This window comes from Rattus norvegicus, chromosome X (assembly GCF_036323735.1).
Source record: "Rattus norvegicus strain BN/NHsdMcwi chromosome X, GRCr8, whole genome shotgun sequence".
NCBI classification, from domain to species: domain Eukaryota; kingdom Metazoa; phylum Chordata; class Mammalia; order Rodentia; family Muridae; genus Rattus; species Rattus norvegicus.
The window spans coordinates 52,009,249-52,032,399 of NC_086039.1; the positions used below are offsets into that span (position 1 = coordinate 52,009,249).

Genomic DNA, 23,151 nt, shown 5'->3' on the forward strand with positions numbered 1-23,151 from the left:
TATTTTTGCCCCTAGGAAAGAATTTGTAACATACCTCAAATCAATACTCATAAAACAGGATTCTCCAAATCAGCATTCATATATCCAAAAATCAACAATTTATTTTTCCATTTTAGTCTGATTTCCACTAAGCTCATATTTAAATTTAGTTCTTAATTGCTATAATTTTAAAATTTTTCTCTCCATCTAATTAACATATGATCTCATTTTTAATTTTAATTATCATGACTTTTGCATATTAAGTACTAGATAAACGTAAGTACTTTTAGAAAGTTAGCATAGATATGAATTACAAGTAAGCAAGCATGGTAATAATACACTAAAAAGGAGAATTTAAGAGTATTTGTTACGGTACAAGTAAATAATCATCTAACAAGCAATATTACTGAAAAATACCATATACATTCTAAATTCAAGTGGTATAAGTAATTTGAATAATAAATAATAGTCAATATTTATTCATAAAAAGAGGAAGTCATTGTGGTAGAAGCCTTTTTTGAAGTCTATTTGGCCGTTGATATTTTTTCTGGGATGTGGTGTCATTTTATTCAGGGGTGTAGGCGCTGATAATTTACTTAAATAATATTCCACACCAACTCTGGTGGAAAAACTTAAACTCCTGGCTAATATATAAAAAGAAGACTTAGGAGGGGGATTTGTTAAAAGAACAATTCTAAAAACCTAGCAACCTAAGAAGTAGAGGAGTGAAAGGTGGGAATGATGAGCAAAAACATTAAGCTTTATTCAGGGCTTATGTGAAATTGTCAAACAATAGGACACAATGAAAATACAAAAGGAAACTGAAAAAGAAAATTTGTTAGTGTGTTTTATGTAGCCTTATTAGTCAAACTATCATTGCAAGGTTTAAACAGTACTGAAGTGGTAGTTTATATTATAAATATTTCATGTTCTGCATTCAAAATTTAGTGTTCATTTTCATCTCATTAATGTACCTAAATTTAAACTACCCACATTTCAGTTTCTTAGAACCCCATGGAGATAGAGAGTACTATGGTGCACTTCAGAGCATTGTAAATATGAATTTGTCATTCAAAACAGTGTAAAATTGATATTGAACATAGATTCTATGGTGTGAATGTTATTTATAACAGGAGAGTGGAAAACAGGAACAGTGCCTAATTAAAAGGGTAGTAATTGACTAGTCAGAAGAAGAAATGTGGCCTGATAAATGGAGAAATGATAGATAAAATCATATATATATATATATATATTGAATAGGCATAGATAATCTATATTGTATAGAGATTTGTAAATTCATATAGAATATTAAGTGTATATCATTTATATTTTACAAATATGAATAGAAAAAATACTATCCATTCAAAGATATTAGAATTTAAAGACAGTTTCAAAGAACAAAAGGATTAAAGACAAACATTTTAATTCGATTTTTGTTAAGAATTTTGGTCAATAATAAAATGGTGAAAATCTGTGTGCTTTAATAGTCTAAATGATAATATTCTGAAATTAAAGTATATCACATATGGTGATCCAAAATGAGCAAAGAACTGTGGTATTATTAAATTGATGATTTGCATTTCAGTAGTGTTATTAAGGATGTTTCTTTTTTAATTTTATTTAATATTTTTTTTACACTCCAGATTTTATCCCAGTCTTGGTCCACCCTCTGAATCTTCCACATTCCATACCTCCTCCCCCTTACTCCCTTGAATTTCCAAGAGGATGTCACTAGCCCCCAAACCCCCCACCACACCATACCACCTCATTACCTGGGGCCTCCAGTCTCTGGAGCAATAGGTGCATCTTCTCTATTAAGGACATTTACCTGATCTTCTACCGCTGGCTATGAACAACTTTCCTTGCGAAAATATAGTGTATGCAAAGTTTAAAAGTTATATATTTGTATTACTCTGAATTATGATGCAGGATGAAGTCAACAGGCTGTCAGCTCTTCAGCCTCAAATTGAGCGATTAAAAATTCAGAGCCTAACGCTGAAAGAAAAGGGACAGGGGCCAATGTTTCTGGATGCAGACTTTGTGGCCTTTACTAATCATTTTAACTACGTCTTTGATGGTGTGCGGGCCAGAGAGAAAGAGCTACAGACAAGTAAGTAAAAATACTTTTAAAAACTATCTTGTACTCATGTTGTACAAGAAAATGTGTCTTTTCTTCCTCCTTCAATATTCTCATACTTTGGATAAAAGCAAATAAAGCATATTGTGTACAGGTATAACTTCTCCTTGGGGGATTATGAATTCCAGTATCAGGAGTTTTTGTCATTGTTAAAAAAGAAATGAGCACTTCAGTAAACTTCCACAAGATTTCATTTTGTATAGGTGGAGATATTTGTATAGGCATCTTTTGACGCTCTGTCAATTCCTCTGAGAAGCACAACACTGAGGGAACTGAACCTTAGGAAAGGACAAATTATCCACTGAGCTATATTTTAATTTTATAACTCAGTAATTATATAAGTTCTCTTTATTTTTTCTCAATGAAATAGAAGATGAAGTATAGCAATAATGTATGCATTTTCTTCCTGATTGCCTTTGTAAATATTTAAAAGAACGTGCTTTAAAATATTTCCAGAGTATTTGGATATGAATAAAGACTTGCTAGCTTTTCTAGCTCTTTTTTGATTGAAAAAATTAAGTTTACATTATGCATTTCTTTTTCTTCTACTTTGTAAAATAGTTTTACTGGAGGGTTTATTTTTCTCTTAGGAAATCAGTCAATAAAACTTTAAAATGATATCAGCTCCCTCTAGTGGATTGCAACATATTTGCTGCTGAGCTTCCAAACTCCCAAGTGAGAAAGATATTTATATTTTTAATGCCCTAGTTCATTATTCATCTTAGTATCACTATGTTTTATTTTTTCATGAAATACATAAACTTCCTTTAAGAAAAAATAATTGGAATGAACATTCTATATCCAAACTTCTTAACTAACTGGAAAGATATTTTAATTCTCATATGTCTATTGGGTTCAATCTTAAATTGAAAGGATTCTGGCATAGTCATATTGATAGCTGATATTTTATGTTACTACAAAGTAAATATTTTTATTTATTTTGTTTTCGTATTCATTCATATAATTATCGTGCATATTATATATAACCATTGGTGTACACATGAAAATTATCTGTAAAACTTTCCCAAGTTGTCTTCCCATACCTGAGTTGCAGCCTACTGTGTCCTTGGAAGAAACTAGGGGGCAAAGTGTCAAAAGTCATAAAAATGTGTGACTCAAAGGTGCAGAGGGAAAACACCTTTTCCTACACAACTATATGTATAAGAGTATTTCTTATATTTTTGCCTACCGTTTTGGAAAACTTGATTGCTCAATAACTATTGAATCAAATGTCAAATGAATATATTATAAAAGAAAAGTATACAAAACAAAAACATAAATTTTGTTAATTTAAGTGTTTAGATGTTTACTATCCCCTAACAATGAAATAATCACTGATGACTACAAATAAATCATTAATCTTGATTCATTTGCAAATTAATAGATTTAGAAAATAATGGATTGTGCTACAGAGATACTCAGCATTAAGTACTTAAAAACAAAGAAAAGTAGTTATGTCTTTCCAAAACTTTAAAAATAGATCATTAAAATTTTATCTGAATAATACTATCAAAAGGTTGTGTTAATACAAGAGTTAAGAAATATGATCCTGGAGAGATGTCTTTTGAACATGAACTGTAAAATAAACAAGTCCTCTCTATGCACTAAAATAGAGAAAGGGTTTTGAGAGGAACAAAAACTAGGGAATTTGACCAAGTTTAAAGAAAAGGTCCAAGGAAAATAAAGGAAGTCTGAAAGACTGGAACCTAGAATATTACAGAAGGAAGAGGACAAGATGGGCATAGCGTTCCCTACACTCAAAATGTCTGGTAAAGGATTTAGTGTAATTGAAGTGAATTACATCATCATATTTACATTACTGAAAATAAGACTCCTGCTGATATGTAAAATAATTAGTGGAATATGAGTTCAGTGAGACAAGAATGGAGGTGGAAATAATAGGAATTCTGAGTGAGGTCACTTTGAAGTGGACTCATTACAGAGATAACAATAACGATTAGATAGAGCCCCTAAAGAATTGATGTTGTAGATACAGGAAAATAATATAGAAAATGACAATTTACTTTTCTAGAGATAGCAGAATAAAATGTTATTATAAATATTAAAATGTTCTCTATGGTGATACAGTCAAGGCATTTGACTTATAACTTACATTCACTCCTATGAAACTGAATTAAGGTTCTAAATAGGAATCAACTGCAGTTAAATATTATAGCTCTAAATTAGAAGTTTTGTCTAGTTTACTTTTACTTCATTAATTCCTTTTTCTTTTTTTCTTTTTTTCTTTTATTGGATTTTTTTTAATTTATATTTCAAATGTTATTCCTTTCCTGGTTTCCCGTCCATAACCTCCTATCCCATCCTCCTACCCCTGCTTCTATAAAAGTGTACCACCTCCCCAGCCACATTCCCCTTCCCACCTCCCCGTGCTGACATTCTCCTACACTGGGGGGTCCAGCCTTGGCAGGACCAAGGGCTTCTCCTCCCATTGGTGCCCAAGAAGGCCATCCTCTGTTCCATATGCAACTGGAGCCAGGGGTCTGTCCATGTGTACTCTTCAGGTAGTGGTTTAACACTACTTGGTTGGTGTTGTAGTGCTTATGGGGTTGCAAGCCCCATTAGCTCCTTCAATCCTTTCTTTTCCTCTTCCAATGGGAACCCCATTCTTAGTTCAACGGTTTGCTGCTAGCAATCAACTCTGTATTTGTCACACTCTGGCTGTGCCTCTCAGGAGACAGCTATATCAGGCTCCTGTCAGCATGCACTTCCTGTACCTTTTTAATGGATTTATTAATGACCTTCTTAAAGTCCTCTATCTTCATGAGGTGTCATTTTATATCCAAATCTTTCTTTTTCCAGTAGGTTTGAATATCCAGTATTTGCTGTGGTTGGAGAACTGGGCTCTGATGATGCCATTTAGTCTTAGTTTCTGTTGCTTAGGGTTCTGTTGTGCTTTCCTCTCACCATCAGGTTGTCTCTGGTGTTAGCTTGTCTTTCTGTCTCTGACAGTCACTTGACCCTCCTGTAAGCCTGTGTGCCAGCACTCCTGTACTGCTCTTGCCTTTGTGTGTCCTGAGATCACCAGTCAGGTTGATTAGAGCAAAAGAGTTGGTCTTACCTCTGTTCTCAGGTGTGTCAGCATTCCTGGTGATGGGCTTTCAGCTCTGGGTGCAGGCAGAAACTTGAAGGCTCCTGCCCCTGACTGCTCCTAGGTCCCTGTGCTCAAAGGGCACATAGGCCATTAGGTGAGTACTTCTTGGGCCAGGAATATGAGCAGAAGTAGTTGTCTCCTTTGAGTTCTCAGGATTGCCCACACTTCTGAGAGTCCAGCTCTCTCCGCTACTGGATTTGGGCACAGAGCTATTTTACTTTTTTAAATTTCAGTTTATTCTTTAATATGTCTTGATGTCTTTTTATGTGTCCCTTATTTTGTTCCCATCTATTTATGTAGCTACCTATTATGATCTCTAAATATATAGCTGTCAAAATATTAACTTAGCTTTAGGCAATATATGCTATTTTAAAATGTAAGTAAAGTGTTATAATATAACATTCTAAATTTAATATTACTTTGGGTTGTTCCATAATATAGCAAATATGAAAATATATACTACTCATTTATCAAATGTACAGATTATTTGCTTCTAAATGCATCTTTATTTTTAACTGAACACAAATTATATATATATATATATATATATATATATATATATATATATTACAGGTTTATGTTTAAATCCTGTATGTAATGTAATGTATAACCACATCAGGGTAATTCACATAGCTTTTTAGAGAAACATACAATTTTCTAATTTTTAATTTATTTGACATTTATTTTATTTTTAAATGTGTGGTGGTAGACTGTGAATGGAAGCCTGGTAAGGTTCATCTTTTCAAGCTAAGGCGTGAAGCCCCAAGGACCCTGAAGTGATGGTAGGAGCTTTGTCTGCACCTGGTACCAGGCCCCTGTCATGTACCCGCATCCTCTTCTAGAGAGAATTATAGCCATCAATCACAAAGGGGCACGGCTCCCAAGCTCCTCCACATGTGGATGAGGCTTCTCTAGCATGTCCAACCAAGCCAATAGGAAAGCAATTGCTGTCCAACCCCAATCCACCCCAAAACTGTATATAAGATTCTATCCAGAATTTAAAATTATATGTGAGAATTATTTTGTCTTCTGAGAGCATTTGACACAAGAGCTGTAACACTGCCTAGGTAGAGAATGCTCTATAAGTTCCCCATACTCATTTCACTGACTAGCCAGGCACCCATCATCTCTGCCCAGTTCCATCCTGCTCAGCCAGTGCAGCATCTTAGAGCAACAGCTCATGCTGGGGCAGTAGAGATAGAGAAGCAGAGCAACGGCTGCAGCAACAAAGACCACAGAGGCAATCCCCCCTCCATGTTCATGCTCTTTACCCTTAAAACCTTAACCCTTGCAACTGGCCGGGCCAGAGATCTCAGAGGATAGCCTCCAATCCACAGACTGGTATTTAAGTATACATTTTATGTAGTACATTCTGAGAAATCAATAGTTCAGTACACATAGTTTATATACAATGATCAAACTGGTACCAAGCCTGGATAATAAAAAATAAGTTCAATTTAATATTCATTTTTTGGAGCCCCAACGATATTTCTTTCAATGTTTAGTGAAGGTACTTAACAACAAGAAATAAGAGCTTAAATACAGCAAATGCTATTCTGAGTGAATAGCAGCAGTGCTTCACAGAACCAACCAATGTATAGCACTGTCAAATCATCCAACAGAAACACACTCATCTGCTTAGGTCACATACCACTGTAGTTTAAGTACCTGTGAAGAGGTACTTTGATACAGTGTCCCATTGTGAGATCATTGCAATAGAAACCCATCTGCTCTATAGATATAGCTGATCCTGAGCACTCAATTGAAGACTCAAAGACACCTCATTCTTCCTTCTTTCCTTCCTTCCTTCCTTCCTTCCTTCCTTCCTTCCTCCCTCCCTCCCTCCCTCCCTCCCTCCCTTCTTTCTTTTTCTTTCTTTCTTTCTTTCTTTCTTTCTTTCTTTCTTTCTTTCTTTCTTTCTTTCTTTCTTTCTTTCCTTAACAGTTCTCACTTCTCACTTTGGGTAAAGTAAAATGTCATATATTTATACAAACCCTAACTGCTAACTTCTCAAAATCTCTAGTTCTGTTTCTAATATATCTTTAGAGAAGAAAGAGTCATTCACCTGCCTGCCCTTCCACCACATTAAGAAAGCAATGAGATTTCAGGTGAGGAGAAGCTCAGGCCACTTCTACTGCCTAGATCACATGCACAACCTTAGGTACTTCTTGGTGTCAGTTTATCTGTCCTTGCTTTAAGACAACCCAGCCTAACTTACCCAGATTTTATATACAACTATTTATAAAGCTTACATGTACTTACATTTAAAATCCTAGTCTTATTAATTTTCATATTCATTCATGACATAGGTAGACACTAAAATATATTGTGCCCAACATAAAAATATACATTATTTCTTTCATTTTTTTATTTATGTATATACTTTATAGAAGATGCATCATTCAAGTAAAAAATGTAAAAATTGCTTTATATAAAGTGTAGTTCTCTGCTATTTAGCAATATAAAATACAATATAATTAGTCATTAAAGAGCTAAAATCAAGAGTTTCAAACCATGACAGAAGTAAGCAGTCCCTTGTACAAGAGTTCATTTGGAAAAAACTCAAGTAAATTTTATAACAGGTTACTTAAACACATGAGCCACAAGTGCACTAGGATGTACTACGGCTCTGACTCCCCAGTTTTCTTTGTCTTGTCTGGACAGAATCCCGAACTTATTGCTTACTTTTTAGTGGTTCTTCTTTTGCATTAAGCTCTTGATGAACGTGTTTGCTGAACTCTGGTATGATGCACATACTCCACGGGAACAAGCTCTGCCAGTACTGTCAAATTAAAGATATATCTAACTTCCTGAGTGAATTCTGAACTGATAAATGGTATTGTAACAGCCATAAATGTTTGCATAAACCAAGAAGGGTGGACAATGATTAGAGACCTTAGGTTTTTCATTAATCATCTGTCAATTTGCTGGTAGCATCTCTTGAAACATCCCAGACAGGGAATTTTCCTTCAAGTTGTTGCACCATTTAAATCAATCATCATGTATGAAGTGCTCTGATACCAACAGCTCAAAAAGGCCAATAACATATTTAAAGATCATATATCTCTAGTTAGGCTGACCACTTTCAGGCATAAAACAGAGAGTAAATATAACAGTAGCATTTAAGCCATCCCCATAATAACCTCCACAGGTAGTAAAATTTTGTAGGGTTTGATTACAATCGTGGTCCTGCTAATTCTGAACGTGCACATGCTGCATCCATCCTTTTCTTCTGTGGCTGTGTATTCAGTAATTGAGACTTTCCTTTATCTTCAGTAGATTTAGGTATGGGAAGATCACCTTCCCACCCAAACTCATCATTGTTCTCTGATGGGGTAGACAAAGCCTTCCAGGTCAACTTCACCTTCATGCAAACCATCAGACCACATAGGGCCTTCACTAGGATTCAAAGTGAGGATGATGCTTGATGGCATTAGTTTCTCATATAGATTCTTTCCATTAGCTTCTAGTATGCCAGGCTCACTGTGTGGAGCAATTACATCTAGTATAACTGCTCCAATGCTGTCATCTTCTGATAAAGGTATTAGAAAATCTTCATCCTTCCATTCTTCTTTCAACTCCACACTTTCCATCCTCAGAATGTATTCAATGTCACTTTCCAGCTCCTGGCAATTCAGGTAGACAAGGTACCTGGAAGATACTGCCTCCCTCCTGTCCTCTGACCCACTAGGGTGCTGATATGAGGCTGACTGCCAGGTCACAGAAAATGGTGGCCTTTGAAGAGGCCCAGCATTTCTTAAACAGTCTCACCTCCAATTTAATATTTTTATACAGTGAATCTAATATCATTTGTCTTTAACATATCCTACATATTTTATCAACTTTAGTATAATTTTTCTATGTAATATGGCATATTTATACCTTAACAATAAAATGTATGTATCACTAACAACTGAGAGTTAAAGACTTTTTAGAATTTAATGAAAATGAAGACACAGCATCCCAAAACTTATGGGACACAATGAAAGCAGTGCTAAGAGGAAAACTCAGAGCTCTGAGTGCCTTCATAAAGAAATTGGAGAGATCCTACATTAGCAACTAAACAACATATCTGTAAACTATAGAACATAAAGAAGCAAATACAGTCAAGAGGAGTAGATGGCAGGAAATAATCAAACTCAGGACTGAAATCAACCAAGTAGAAACAAAGAAAACTATTGAAAGAATCAGTAAAATCAGGAACTGGATCTTTGAGAAAAATCAACAAGATAGATAAACCCTTAACCAAACTAACCAGAGGGGACAGAGACAGTTTTCAAATTAAGAAAATCAGAAATGAAAAGGGAGGCATAACAACAGAAACTGAAGAAATTCAAAAAAATCATCAGATCCTACTGCAAAAGCCTATATTCAACAAAACTGAAAAAAAATGGATGATTTTAAGTTAAATCGGGATCAGGTAAACCATCTGAACTGTCCCATAACCCCTAAGGAAACACAAGGAGTTATTAAATGTATCCCAACTGCCACTCCTTCACATAATTGTATCAGACCTTCAATACTAATAGACTTAATACCAATACTCTCCAAACTATTCCATAAAATAGAAATAGAAGGAGTATTACCTAATTTATTCCATGAAGCCATAGTTACACTGACACCTAAACCATACAACGACCCAACAAAAAGAACTTCAAACCAACTTCCCTTATATATGTTGATGCAAAAATACTCAATAAAATTCATGAATACATAAACTGATCATTCAACATGATCAAGTAGGCTTCATTTCGGGGGTGCAGGGATGGTTCAATAATGGATATCCTACAAAGTAATCCACTATATAAACAAACTCAAAGGGGGAAAAATCATGATCATCTCTTTAGATGATGAAAAGGCCTTTGACAAAATACAACACCCTCTTCACGTTAAAAGTCTTGGAAAGATCAAGAATTCAAGGCACATAACTAAACGAAACAAAAGCAATATACTGCAATCCAATAACCAACATCAAATTAAATGAAGAGAAACTTGACGCAATTCCACTAAAATCAGGGATAAGGCAGGGATTCCCACTCTCCCCATATCATTGGTACAGAGAAAGACAGGGAAATCAATGGAATAGAATTAAAGTCCCAGAAATGAATCCACATACCTATGGCCACTTGATGTTTGACAAAGAACCCAAAACTATACAGTGGAAAAAGGAAAGCATTTTCAACAAATACTACTGGTTAAACTGGTGGTCAGCATGCAGAAGAGATGAGTGATCTGATACTCAATTTCATTTGAATGATCTCATAGATCAGAACATTATAAAATAATAATAATAATAATAATAATAATAATAATAATAATAATAATAATAAAAATCATCCAGTTATTTAAATTCTCTTAGTGCAGAGCTACAGGTTGTATAAAACCTTTGGTGTAGAACTTGGATTATTCTAATGTTTTTCATTAGAATTCTGTTCATTCATTTGCTCAATGATATGAAATTATTTTCCTGCCTTCACTTACTTTCCTACGTTTTCTGTAACTGCCTCTGTTACTTTAAATGTACTCCCCCTGTCTTTTTCCAATGCTCATTATAATAGCTATTAATTTTTAGTAATTATTAGTTCATTGACGAATTCAACAACTGAAATTTAAACATTCAGAGATATTTGGAGCTTCACTTGTGGCATTCCTGGTACTCCAAGCATGTGGAAGATAATTGCCTTAATAAGAAATTATGAACACATTCCATCATTTATTTCTCCCAAGCATATTCTCATCCACATTTCTACCAATGATGTCTAAACTCCTGAAAGCTTAAGGGATTCACTGAAGGTACAAAATCTACAGCAGAGTTCACATCTAGGTTTCAAAAAATGAAGAATCTCATTTCCTGATTGTTATACTAATTAGCCTATGTCTATAAAACAAGGAGAAATAATTGTTACATGGCATAAAATTTTGCCAGTTTCTTACTAATAAAAGCACCTTCACTTATCTCTGTATGCATAATTTTCTACCCTGACATATATTCATCATTTCAATACAATTTAAATGATTAATGTAATATCTGGCAACATTCTAATATACATAATTGTTTTCCTCAATGACTACTGTAGGGGAAACATAAATTCTTTTCTAAAATGTAAATATTCATGTCGAATTAAATCAATGTCTATGAAATCTATGTTCTGTCCTGCAAACCTCTTATCACCTACTATTAGACTATCTCAGAACTTTGCATTTAATAATTAATGCCTACATGTACCATCACCATTTGTCAGACTCCTGTGGTTTTGTGTATGAATAAACAAATAAACGTATCAGATCAATTGTGACAAAAATCATTGTTTATATAAATTAAAACACTTAGTCTTGAGTCTGGGGTTGGTGATTAAGCATACTACATTAGTCATCAGGAACACTAAAGCTCCTGCTGAGGACCTGAATTCAGTTCTCAATATCCATGTTGGGCCACACACAACTTCCTGTTACTCCAGCTACACAGGATGTGGTGATTTATTCTGATATCTGTAGGCACATGTTGCATGGACTTTCTCTCTCACACACACACATACACACAGATACAGAGGTGTACATACACACACAAACACAGGCACACAGACACACACATGGGGGAAAATATAGTTTTTAAAGATAACACAATTAAAATACAACAAAATACTGAGCTTGAAAGCAGCAAATAGGCTTTTACAGAAAAGAAAATTGGACATTAACTCTTAAATATGTGTATACAATTTCTTAAAAAACTATATGCTAAAATTATCACTGTCTTTAGGACATCCCATTAAATGGTATGTCTGATAGTTTCTAATTTTTTCATATAGTATACAGAGAATTTATGCATGGAGTTTATAAATATTATAAAATAAAAATATTCACATAACTTCATTTCATATAGTGAAATAAATTAAGTTTTGTCTCATGATTATTTTTCTTTTCATTATGTATATGAAGGTTGTACTTGTATGTATGTGTACATGTTCATATGCGTGGGTATATATACCCTGTGCCTGAATTCAATTGCAGAAAGCCCTCTTAATCACTTCTGCACTTATCAGGCTCTATCAGTCCAAAGCAGATCTTATGAACATGGCTACTCACCTGATCTAGTATACATTCAAGTATCCTTTCTGCCAGCCAATGCTAGTAATTCCATGATAGCTATCATAAGCACCCACCATTTACATGGGTTCTAGGAATCCAAACCTTGGTCTACACACCAGAGATACTGAACCATCTTTCCATGTCTTTTTCATTAATTTTTTGTATGACAAAATCAATACTACTGATTTGAAATATTAATTCTATTATATTCTTTCTGGGATACATTTACATTAGATTATACTATCATTTATTATCATGTAATCATTTTCTTTTATATTTCATTTAACATGTTTAATTCTGAGAAATCATTACATTTTGATTTTGTTGTATTTGTTTATTATAATTTGCTAAGAAATCTATCCACTTAATTCTTTGAAAATATTATACTTTATTCTACTTTAATGTGCATTTATTACCTTTAAATACATTGTATCATTTTCAGACAGTATGTCATGTGCCCCATACTTCCTCAGACTTCACTGTGTAGATAAGACTAGGCTGGTACTCTTGATCCTCTTGTCTCTAGTTCATAATTTCCAGTATTACAGACACATGCCACCATGTCCAACTAATTATTTTGTGGTTTCTACTTATTGGCTAAGTTCTCAATAATGGTCAGTCTTGGTATAGGTACTAGTTTTGTTATTTCTTTCCAGTGGATTTGTAAAGAGAGACACTGAAAAAGTAATAAATGCTTTTCAGTAGTGGTTTTGGTTATGAAGCTAGATAGCTTTGTTCAGTATACTGGATCTGATTATTGGTAGAAAAGTATAGTTGCCTATAGTTTACATTCTGAATTCTATTAATTTAAATGGCTTTTATTTCGCGCCCAACTCGGCGGGCAAGCAAGACGCAACGCCTTAGGATTCTTCTCAACAACCTTTATTGCAGGACCACCTCATTGCTGATACGGGGACCTCAAGCTGCAAAAGCGCTCGCCTTATATACACAACAGGCTGGGGCTATGCTAATTGTCTTTCAGGGATTGGCGGAGCACGAATCACCCCACTATCACCCCTGCTGCTTGTCTTCCAGGGATTGGCGGAGCATGAACCACCCCATTAGCATAGTACCGCCCCGGCCAAATTGATGCCAGGTGCAAACCCGCACATGTGCAGTACTGTTGTTCACCACAGGAGGGCGCCGGATGACCTCATTATCCTATGGCTGCCCTGGCAAGGGGACAAGCCTGCGCATGCGTGATAAGTTGTTTAATCCGTCGGAGCCATCTTTGTTTTACCGAGCTGCTCCCTACATTTTATAATATGTAATTCACTGGTATATCATGCTAAATGATACAAATTTCTATTGGAGTTATTGATACATATTAATTACATATAAATAGATTTCATTTAGTAAAATAAGTGATATTATTTCATTTAAAATATTAAGGACTTTGGGTAATAGCATTATTTTTCCTAAGATAAACCACCACTGGAATTGTTGTTTTCAATATTTGATATATTTTTGTTTCCTAAAATAATCTATATGACATTGGTAAAAAATATACTCAGCAACTAACTCAATTTCCAAATGAATGTATTAACTGAGAGTTTGGTGGGCTCATTTGAAAATTCAGCATATCTCATAAATGTTCTGAATATGCCAGATATGTTTTAGGTAAGAAGGCAGCTTCACAATAGAAACTAGCCAGTATATTTCAAGCATGTATATTAGTTAATACTTAATATAATTACATTTGCTGACAAATTAGGAAAACATGATAGGGTTTGAATTTATTTCATTGTTATTCTCTTTCTTTAAGTTTTTGACACTTTACCACCAATGCGCTATCAAGAGACAATGAGTAGCATCCGGACATGGATCCAGCAATCAGAAAACAAACTCTCTATACCTCATCTTAGTGTTACTGAATATGAAATAATGGAGGAGAGACTCGGGAAATTACAGGTCTGTGGACATTTGAATATCACAAGCAACAAAGAACATGTCTTATTAGTCAAAAGATTTCATTGATATATTAAATATAAGTAAAGATAATAAAGAAAGAAATCATAGGTTAGGAGTTGAAAAAATGAACAGGAGAATTTGTCCCCAAAATATGACCTTTCCTAATTTCTCTCTGTATATTATTTTTATAAACATGCACAATATATAAATATTTATATTTAAATTTAAAGTACTATAGTAAAGGAAATCTATAATTTCCTTTTAGATTTAGTGACATTTTAAGATATTAAGCAAGATTATTAAAATTGAATCACATTATTTTTATAATTACACTATTTACAACTTCTGATATTTTTAAGCATAGGTAAACTCAATGTATTTGTATAATTAGTTAGAATATAAATATTCACAAACTGTAGCATTATGATTAAATGCTTGATATTGAGTAGTTATTTTAATAACCTAAATCAGGAAATTATATACTAGTAAGAAAACTCCTGTGATGTGAGGATATGTGAAGACTAAATTTTTGTTGATTCTAAAAATCCCATGTTGGATACTTATTCTTTTAAAATCTGAAAATATATTGCATAATATTTGCTTAATAAGGTTTTACTGTAGATAAGTTAAAATGTATTACATATGTCATAAACATAATTATTTATACATAGACATTTGGTGAAATTAGATCTTTTAAATTTCTGGTTAAATAAAATATGCTTTGGAAAATAATAGAAATTATTCATAAAATGCATATGATTGCTTTATCAGACATTCTACTTTGTTTAAATCTCTAAATTACATAAACTTGTATTTACCTTCTTCTTGATGTGAATGAAACTCATCAAGTATGCATCGGTTAGTGTAAATGCACTTCTATTTCTAATTTTGAGGCTCTGCAAAGCTCTTTGAAAGAGCAACAAAATGGCTTCAACTATCTGAATGCCACTGTGAAAGAGATAGCCAAGAAAGCACCTTCAGAAATAAGCCAAAAATATCAGTCAGAATTTGAAGAGGTGGAGGGGCGCTGGAAGAAGCTCTCGACCCAGTTGGTGGAACATTGCCAAAAGCTAGAAGAACATATGAATAAACTTCGAAAATTTCAGGTACGCTGAGGTTTGGCTTATTATGTTGTAATTATTTTTCACATAGCAATGAATTGTAAAATGTGATTGGAAACAGATACTTTACCCAAAGTCCCTCAAAGTTATTGATGCTATCAAAAGCCCAATCTATTTCAAAGGATTGCAACTCGCCTATTTGTCCTATGTAAACAGTAATATATCATTTTTCTTGGATTGTCTGTATAGAACAATTGACTTTTTCACCAACACAAATTATGCTAAACACTTTTAACATAATTTAAAATATCCTTATTCCATTACTTACATTTTCTGTTAGTTGTAGATAAGATTTAGATCACAGCATGCACACACACACACACACATACACACACACACACACACACACACACACACACACACATATATATATATATATACATATATATATGTATATATATATATGGCAGGCATAGGTTTTAACTACTATATTTCACTTTTGACTGATGAATATATGTTTAATTTCTGCTACATTTTCTTCCCTACATTGCCTTCAATTAACTTAGTAATTTGGTAGTTCTAACACATTAATAATAACCTAGACTGAGTGCAATAATCCAACAACTACATTTGAGTCTGTAATTCTCAATTAGTTAATTTGACAGATTTTGTTTCTCTTAGTTAGCCAATTGTGAAATATAATAACATTAGAAAAGAAAGTTCAAAACTGTCATGACTTCATTTAAAGTCATTAGAACAGAATAGAGCCCTTACTTCGATAATAACTTCATTATTCTTGTACTAAAGCACTACCAGGAGTGTCGAATCCATGACTGACATGTTCGACTGAAGCTAGCAATGATTGCAGCCCACTCTTATATGGCGGCTTAAGAGAAATTGTATTTGTTTGCTATTTTTAGCTGCTTGAAGCAACATACAATCTTTTGTTCAAGAGCCTATCTTCTTTCATGTTAGCATCTTTTGGTGGCATTGTATCCATATCTGGCTCTGAATTTGTTTCTGTCTATCCTGCTACCCGCCACTGTACCATCTTCTGCATTTTAAATTAAGGGATTTTTCACTTACATTCTAAAAGTTTCCCTCTTCCCAGTCTTTCTTCAAATTTTTCACTCCCACTGCCTGCACCTCTGAGAGGGAAGGCAATGCATTCCCTGGGCTCCATGGCACTCCTTTTGCTTTTCCTTACCTTTCTCTTAATAAAACAGAATTCTATTATATACATTGTGATATGGCAAATGATAAAGTATATTGTTCACATTTTTACCTTTTTCATATCTATAATGTCACGTATCATGTGCATGGTTTTTTGATTAGGTATATTTGCTTTCAGATTAAACATGTGCAACTGTGTTAAGCAGTATAACTTATTAAGAAAGAAGTCAATTGACAAAAGAAAGAAATAATGAAACACCATTCTACAAGTGATCTCAGCTACTCTATAATCTACTGGGACATAGTATTAAAGAAGCAAAAATGAGTTCCTTGTAAAATGAAGCAGATGCTCAGTTCATATTTAAACCATAAAATGTATATTAGAGAGTGAATTATATTGTTCAAAAATGTGCTGCTATACTTTTGCATGAATTCGATTAAACACGGCAGCAACAATAAGACCATTGTAAAGATCTGTTACAAGTATTTATTTAAAGGGAAGGTATAGTTATATTTCCATCACTGACATAAATTGAGAGAAAGGATTTGAGTGTAGTAAGAAATGAATGAACCTAAGAAGAAATAATTCATTCCTCAAGGAGTCTATGGTAAGACATGAATATAACAAGAGACATAGAGAGGAAATTAGTCTTGAGTGATACCAGAAAGGAGATAAAGTTGAGATCCTTATATTTAGTCAAATGTTTTTTAAAGTAGTTATTAATCATATTTTAATCATATTGAAAGGGAAATTTTCTGTGAAGCATATATTTTCAATAGAAATTTTAGAAAAGGAAACAATTATAATAACATTGTAATTGAATTACAAGCAACTAAAGAAGGGACAGACTTAGATTTGAAAAGTGACTGAACTAAAGTACATAAATAAAAGTAATACAGAAAAAGGGTGGGAGGTGCTTGTCCATTTTTAAAGGACAAAAATAACATTGGTTACCTAATCATTATTTCTAATTGGTTAGACAAATAAGAAATTAAGAGTTATGACTTTAAAGATAAGAAAATCCTCTGTTAAAATCCCCAACTGAAGGGACTGTTTAAACTCTCAACCATAGAAAACAAGTTGCAAAGCTCAGGTTAAGGAAGCTATAAAGGCAGCATAATATTGAGTTTGCATGCATAGTTTGTTTTATGTACACTAAAGGTACATTGTTAGTATTATCATGTGTTGTTTTGAAACTTCAAATTTCTCTAGAGGGGTATGATTTAATGTTCTTGAAAGGTACTTCATAAAGCCACATTTGGTATTTTTTTTAATTTTTAACAAAAGCAGACTTCATACACCAGTGTTCATGGTGTAGATCATAAAATGCAGTCTTAGTAAAAATATTATTTTCTATAAAGCTTAAATGAGACATCCCTCATTGCTTTTTCTGACTTATGTTTGGATATATCATCATGATGGACTATGTTAAAAACAATCAGAGCTTATTAATGCCTTCAAATTGTTCTTTTATTCCAGAATCACAAAAAAACCTTGCAGAAATGGATGGCTGAAGTTGATGTTTTCCTGAAAGAGGAATGGCCTGCCCTGGGGGATGCTGAAATTCTGAAAAAACAGCTCAAACAGTGCAGAGTAAGATTTTTATATGATGTGCAAGTGATGCTTTTTATACATCTTTTATATAATTATCTCAGTTATTTCCTACTGGAACAGTTTCCAATACCTGAACATGTTTTTGGATTTTATAATACATAGAGGTCATGAGTATTGCAAACTAACTTCAAGGCCTTCAGAAAAAAAAAAAAGTAAGTGCATGCTGACCAGAGACTAATATAGTTGTCTTCTGAGAGACAGAGGCAGAGCATGACAAATACAGAGGCAAATGCTAGCTGCAAATGATTGAACTGAGAAGGGGTCCCAGTTGGAGGAATTAGAGAAAGGACTGAATGAGCTGAAGGGGCTTGCAACACCATAAGAACAACAATGCTAACCAACCAGAGCTCCCAGGGACTAAATCACTACCCAAAGACATGGACTGACCCAAGGCTCCAGCTGCATATGTAGCAGAGGATGGCCTTGCTGGGCACCAATTTGAGGAGAAGCCTTTGGTCTTGCCAAGGCTGGACCTCCCGGTGTAGGGAAATGTCAGCTTGGGGAGGTGGGAAGTGGGGTTGGTTGGGGAGGGGGAACACCCTTATAGAAGAAGGGGATGACGATGGGATAGGAGGTTTATGTCCAGGAAACCAGGAATGGGAATAACATTTGAAATGTAAATACAGAATATCCAATAAAAAAAAAGAAAAGAAAAATAGTTTCTTTATCCAAAAGTTTGCAAGTGCCAATATTGCCTTTTACTCTGGCCATACTTCATAAACATTAACACAAAATTTTGTGTAATTTAAAGAAAAACTTTTAGCTATTCATTAATTCTTACCTTAGGTTGTTATTCAAATGAGTTGTATATGATTGCATGTGCGTGCGTGTGTGTGTGTGTGTGTGTGTGTGTGTGTGTGTGTGTGTGTGTGTGTGTGTGTGATGTGTCCACATTTGAGGAGTGCCTTCCTGTCTTGCTTTCCATGGTGGGATTTTTTGAGACAATTTTTCTCAATGAAGATAGAGCTCATCAGTTGACTAAACTAGCAGGCACCAAGTATACATATTTTACCTTTGTATTCAAGCTGTAGAATAAATACACATAAAACTCTGGCCAAGTTTTTAGATGCATGTTGATATCTGAACTTATGTCCTTATTTCATTGAAAGAACTTAAGCCCAATAATCATTGTTGAATTGATATTCATTAGACCATTGTCATGCAACATGGAGAAAGTAATCATTCTCTTTTAATAAACCTAGAAAGCAAACATGCCATCATTCCACACATGATTATTGGAGTAACCTATTTTTCAAAAACAACATTTTTTTAAATTATTCTTGTATGAAGCTCATCAATTTGACTCATTTTCTAGCAAGAAATGTCAAATATAAAATTTATTTGAAAGTTGTGAGGTAAGTAGCAAACATATTGGAAATTTCCTGCATTCTTCATGGCACAACAGTCACTGAATATCTTAAGGAACTTATGTATACAGACTTATATATTGTTCATCTTTTAATAATCAATATACATGTGGAAAGTTATGGTAAATATATAATAATAAAATTTATGTTGGTACTATTACATCCACATTAAACTACACATTTTTTCCTTAGCTTTTAGTTGGCGATATTCAAACAATCCAGCCCAGTTTAAACAGTGTTAATGAAGGTGGGCAGAAGATAAAGAGTGAAGCTGAATTTGAGTTTGCATCAAGACTGGAGAAGGAACTCAAAGAACTTAACACTCAGTGGGATCACATATGCCGCCAGGTATGAATAGTTTAATTCACTGTGGCTTCTGTACAATAATTTAGTAAATTTTCTGACAGTCTATCTTCCTCATTTTCTTTATTTCAAAATTTCTTCCTGATTATATTGCTTATCAAACACTCTTATGTCAAATGAATTAGGTTTCTTCTAACATATAGAAGTATTTTATAGTTTATACATTTGAAAGTCTATAATTGTGAAACAAAAAATAAATTTTAGTTCTGATACTGTATTTTATTAATTGAGTTAATGAGAGAGAGGAGTAGTATGCATATTATATGCATATGGCATATATAATAGCTATTATATAAGTTTAATTCAACACTATATATGCATTAAATGATACATATAATACAATATGTAACACATACAACATATTTGTATTATATATCATATACATAATATAATGTATGTTGTATAAAAGTAAATGACTTTACCTAAAATATTTATTTTATATATTACATGTGATACATATAACATAATATACAAAAGTATAATATACTGTATGTCACATGTATGTCACAAACTATACATATTATATGTTATATATAATAAGTTATATATTATATATTAAATAACACACATATGCAGTCTATGTGTGACATATATTGTATATTATACATACAGAATTATATATAATTAATATATAATATATAAAATATAATAAAGAGTAAATAATTAATATAAAGTATGTAATATCTACAATCCAGTATCTAATGTATAATGTAAAATGTCTGATATCCAATGTCCAACATAATATGATGTATGATGTATGAAGTGTGATATGTAGTATGTGATTCTCAATAGGTGATATATTTTATGTAACAATATGTTTATATATATATACACACATATATATACACACATATGTATACACACACATACACACACGCACTTGTACACGATGGAAATAGCATATGATACATAGCATGTGAAATGTAGCATGTACCATGTACCATGTAACATGTAGCATGCTATGTGTCACATGTAACATGCAACATATAGTGTGTAACATGTAATGTGTCATGTGTAGTATGTAGCATGTTGTGTCATATGTAGCATGTAGCAGGTCATATTTAGCCTGTATTGTGTAACATGCAGTTACTGTCTAGCATCCTGTGTGTAACATGTAATATTTACCTTGTCATATGAAGCATGTAGCATGTCACATGTAACAAATGGTTTGTCACATGGGACATATAGCAATTAGTGTGGCATATGTAGCATGTGGTGGATAGCATGTAGCATGACATATTGAGTGTGTAGTGTGTTGTATATTGTGTTTAGAATAAAGCATACATTGTCATATGTAACATGTATTGCATAGCTGGAAGCATGTTGGATTTCATATGTAGTATATGTTGTATAGCATGTAGTTTGTAGCAAGTAGCATGTCCTGTGTATTATATAGCCTGTAACATGTAATGTGTTGCATGTCATATGTGATGTGTGATACGCATATAGCATGGAGCATGGAGCATGTATATTTGTTATATGTTATATGTTATATTGTATATCACATGTTACATGGTGATAGTTATATGGTACACATTACATATTCCATAGAACATATTACATGTTATATAAGTTATATATATGATATTTTTACATATAGTATACAATATATAATAAATAATATATGTGAAATTTTATGATACTATATGTGGTATACATTATATGATATAAGAATATAAATATTATATGTTATAATATAGTATATATGTATGTAATATATATTTTGTATTATGTAGAATATACTTTATGTTACACATTACAAACTATATATTACAATTACATGTCAAATGTTATATGTTATATCTAATTTTGGCATTAAATTTTGGAAAATAAAACATATTTATAAGAAATGTGCATCTAATTTTTGTTCCCCACGACATAATATTTTTTATTAGAGCAGTGTTTACTTTTTAACTGAGTAATTAGAAGTTAAAGACAAGTTTCATTTGTGTGTTATATGACAATTCTTATCTTTGCTTTTTTTCCCCTTTGATTATTTTTATGTAATATTTTGCATTTGAAAATAAAAGAATCCATAAAGGCAATAGATAAGTTTAATTTCAGAAATAATTTATAACAGTGAGTTAAAACAAATATTTACATTTAATACAATCATTAATAAGTAACAGTTCTATTAACTCACAAATGAGATAGCCCTTAGACAGCTAACTTGCAATCTTCTCCTGCTATAGTCATTAAACGAAGCGTTTTCTAGAATAAAAAATGATTAAACTTTGGATTACATCTCTGAAATTTTTACACGTCCTGGGTGTGATTTGTTAGTTTTAGGAATATTCTGCACTACAATGCATACACTAGGACTAGAAAGCATACAAATATTTTATTGAGAAAATAAGTTTGGTGAGTAGCAAGAAACTTTAAAGAATCAAAACTATTTTACTAATACAAACATATTTTCATAATTTATAGAATACTTTTATAATTTCTAGATTTTCATGATTTAATTATTTCAAACAGAGAAACCAACAATGGGGAAAGAATGAAATAACTCTTGGAAATTAATTAGTATAATATTTATTTATTAATTCATTTATATATTTATTCATTTTACATCCTAATTGCAGCCCTCATGCATTCCTGGTCGGTCCCTCCCTTACAGACCCTCCTCCTATTACATCTTCCCCTTCTCTGAGAAGTAGGAGACCACCTTGGATTCCATCCTGCCTAGGACATCTAGTCTCATCAGATCTAAGCACATCCTCTCCCAATGAGGCCTAACCAGGCAGTCCAGCTAGGGGAAGAGAGTTCAAGGGTAGGCAACAGTCAGAGATAACCACCACTCCAATTGTTAAGGGACACTTGTGAAGACCAAACTGCACCTCTGCTCCAAGTGTTTTGGGTTCTAACCTGTGAATGCTCTTTGGTTAATAGCTCAGTGTCTCTGAGCTCTCATGGTCCCAGTATACTTGATTCTATAGGTCTTCTTGTTCTGTGCTTGACCCCTTTCTGTTTCCTCAATTTTATACCCCACTCTTCTATAAGACTCATCAGTTTCCATCTGCTCCTGGATGAAGCTTCTCAGGAGACAGTTATGTTAGGCTTCTGTCTGCAAGCATAGCAGAATATCATTAATATTGTTAGGGGTTGGCTCTCTTCCATGGAATGGTGTTTTAGTTAGGGTTTTACTGCTGTGTCCAGACACTATGGCCAAGGCATCTCTTTTAAAGTACAACATTTAATTGAGGGAGCTTACAGGTTCAGAGGTTCAGTCCATTATTATCAAGGCAGGAGCTTAGCAGCATCTGGACTGACATGGTACAGGTAGAACTGAGGGTTCTACATCTTCATATGAAGGATGCTAGGAGAAGACTGGCTTCCAGGCAACC

General features: G+C 33.3%; 1 protein-coding gene and 1 pseudogene across 11 annotated transcripts in view; one reads left to right on the forward strand and one right to left on the reverse strand.

Annotated features, from left to right (window-relative positions):
• Dmd (dystrophin) overlaps positions 1-23,151 on the forward strand; it is a 2,367,748-nt gene that overhangs the window by 939,151 nt on the left and 1,405,446 nt on the right. For all 11 annotated transcript variants that reach the window (XM_063279795.1, XM_063279798.1, XM_063279800.1 and 8 more), the window contains 5 exons: positions 1,909-2,089; positions 14,080-14,225; positions 15,119-15,331; positions 17,940-18,053; positions 19,634-19,789. In XM_063279795.1, the coding sequence (XP_063135865.1) occupies positions 1,909-2,089; positions 14,080-14,225; positions 15,119-15,331; positions 17,940-18,053; positions 19,634-19,789 (810 nt within the window). The remainder of the gene's footprint in view (positions 1-1,908; positions 2,090-14,079; positions 14,226-15,118; positions 15,332-17,939; positions 18,054-19,633; positions 19,790-23,151) is intronic.
• On the reverse strand, positions 7,955-8,884 carry Bnip3l-ps1 (BCL2 interacting protein 3 like, pseudogene 1; annotated as a pseudogene).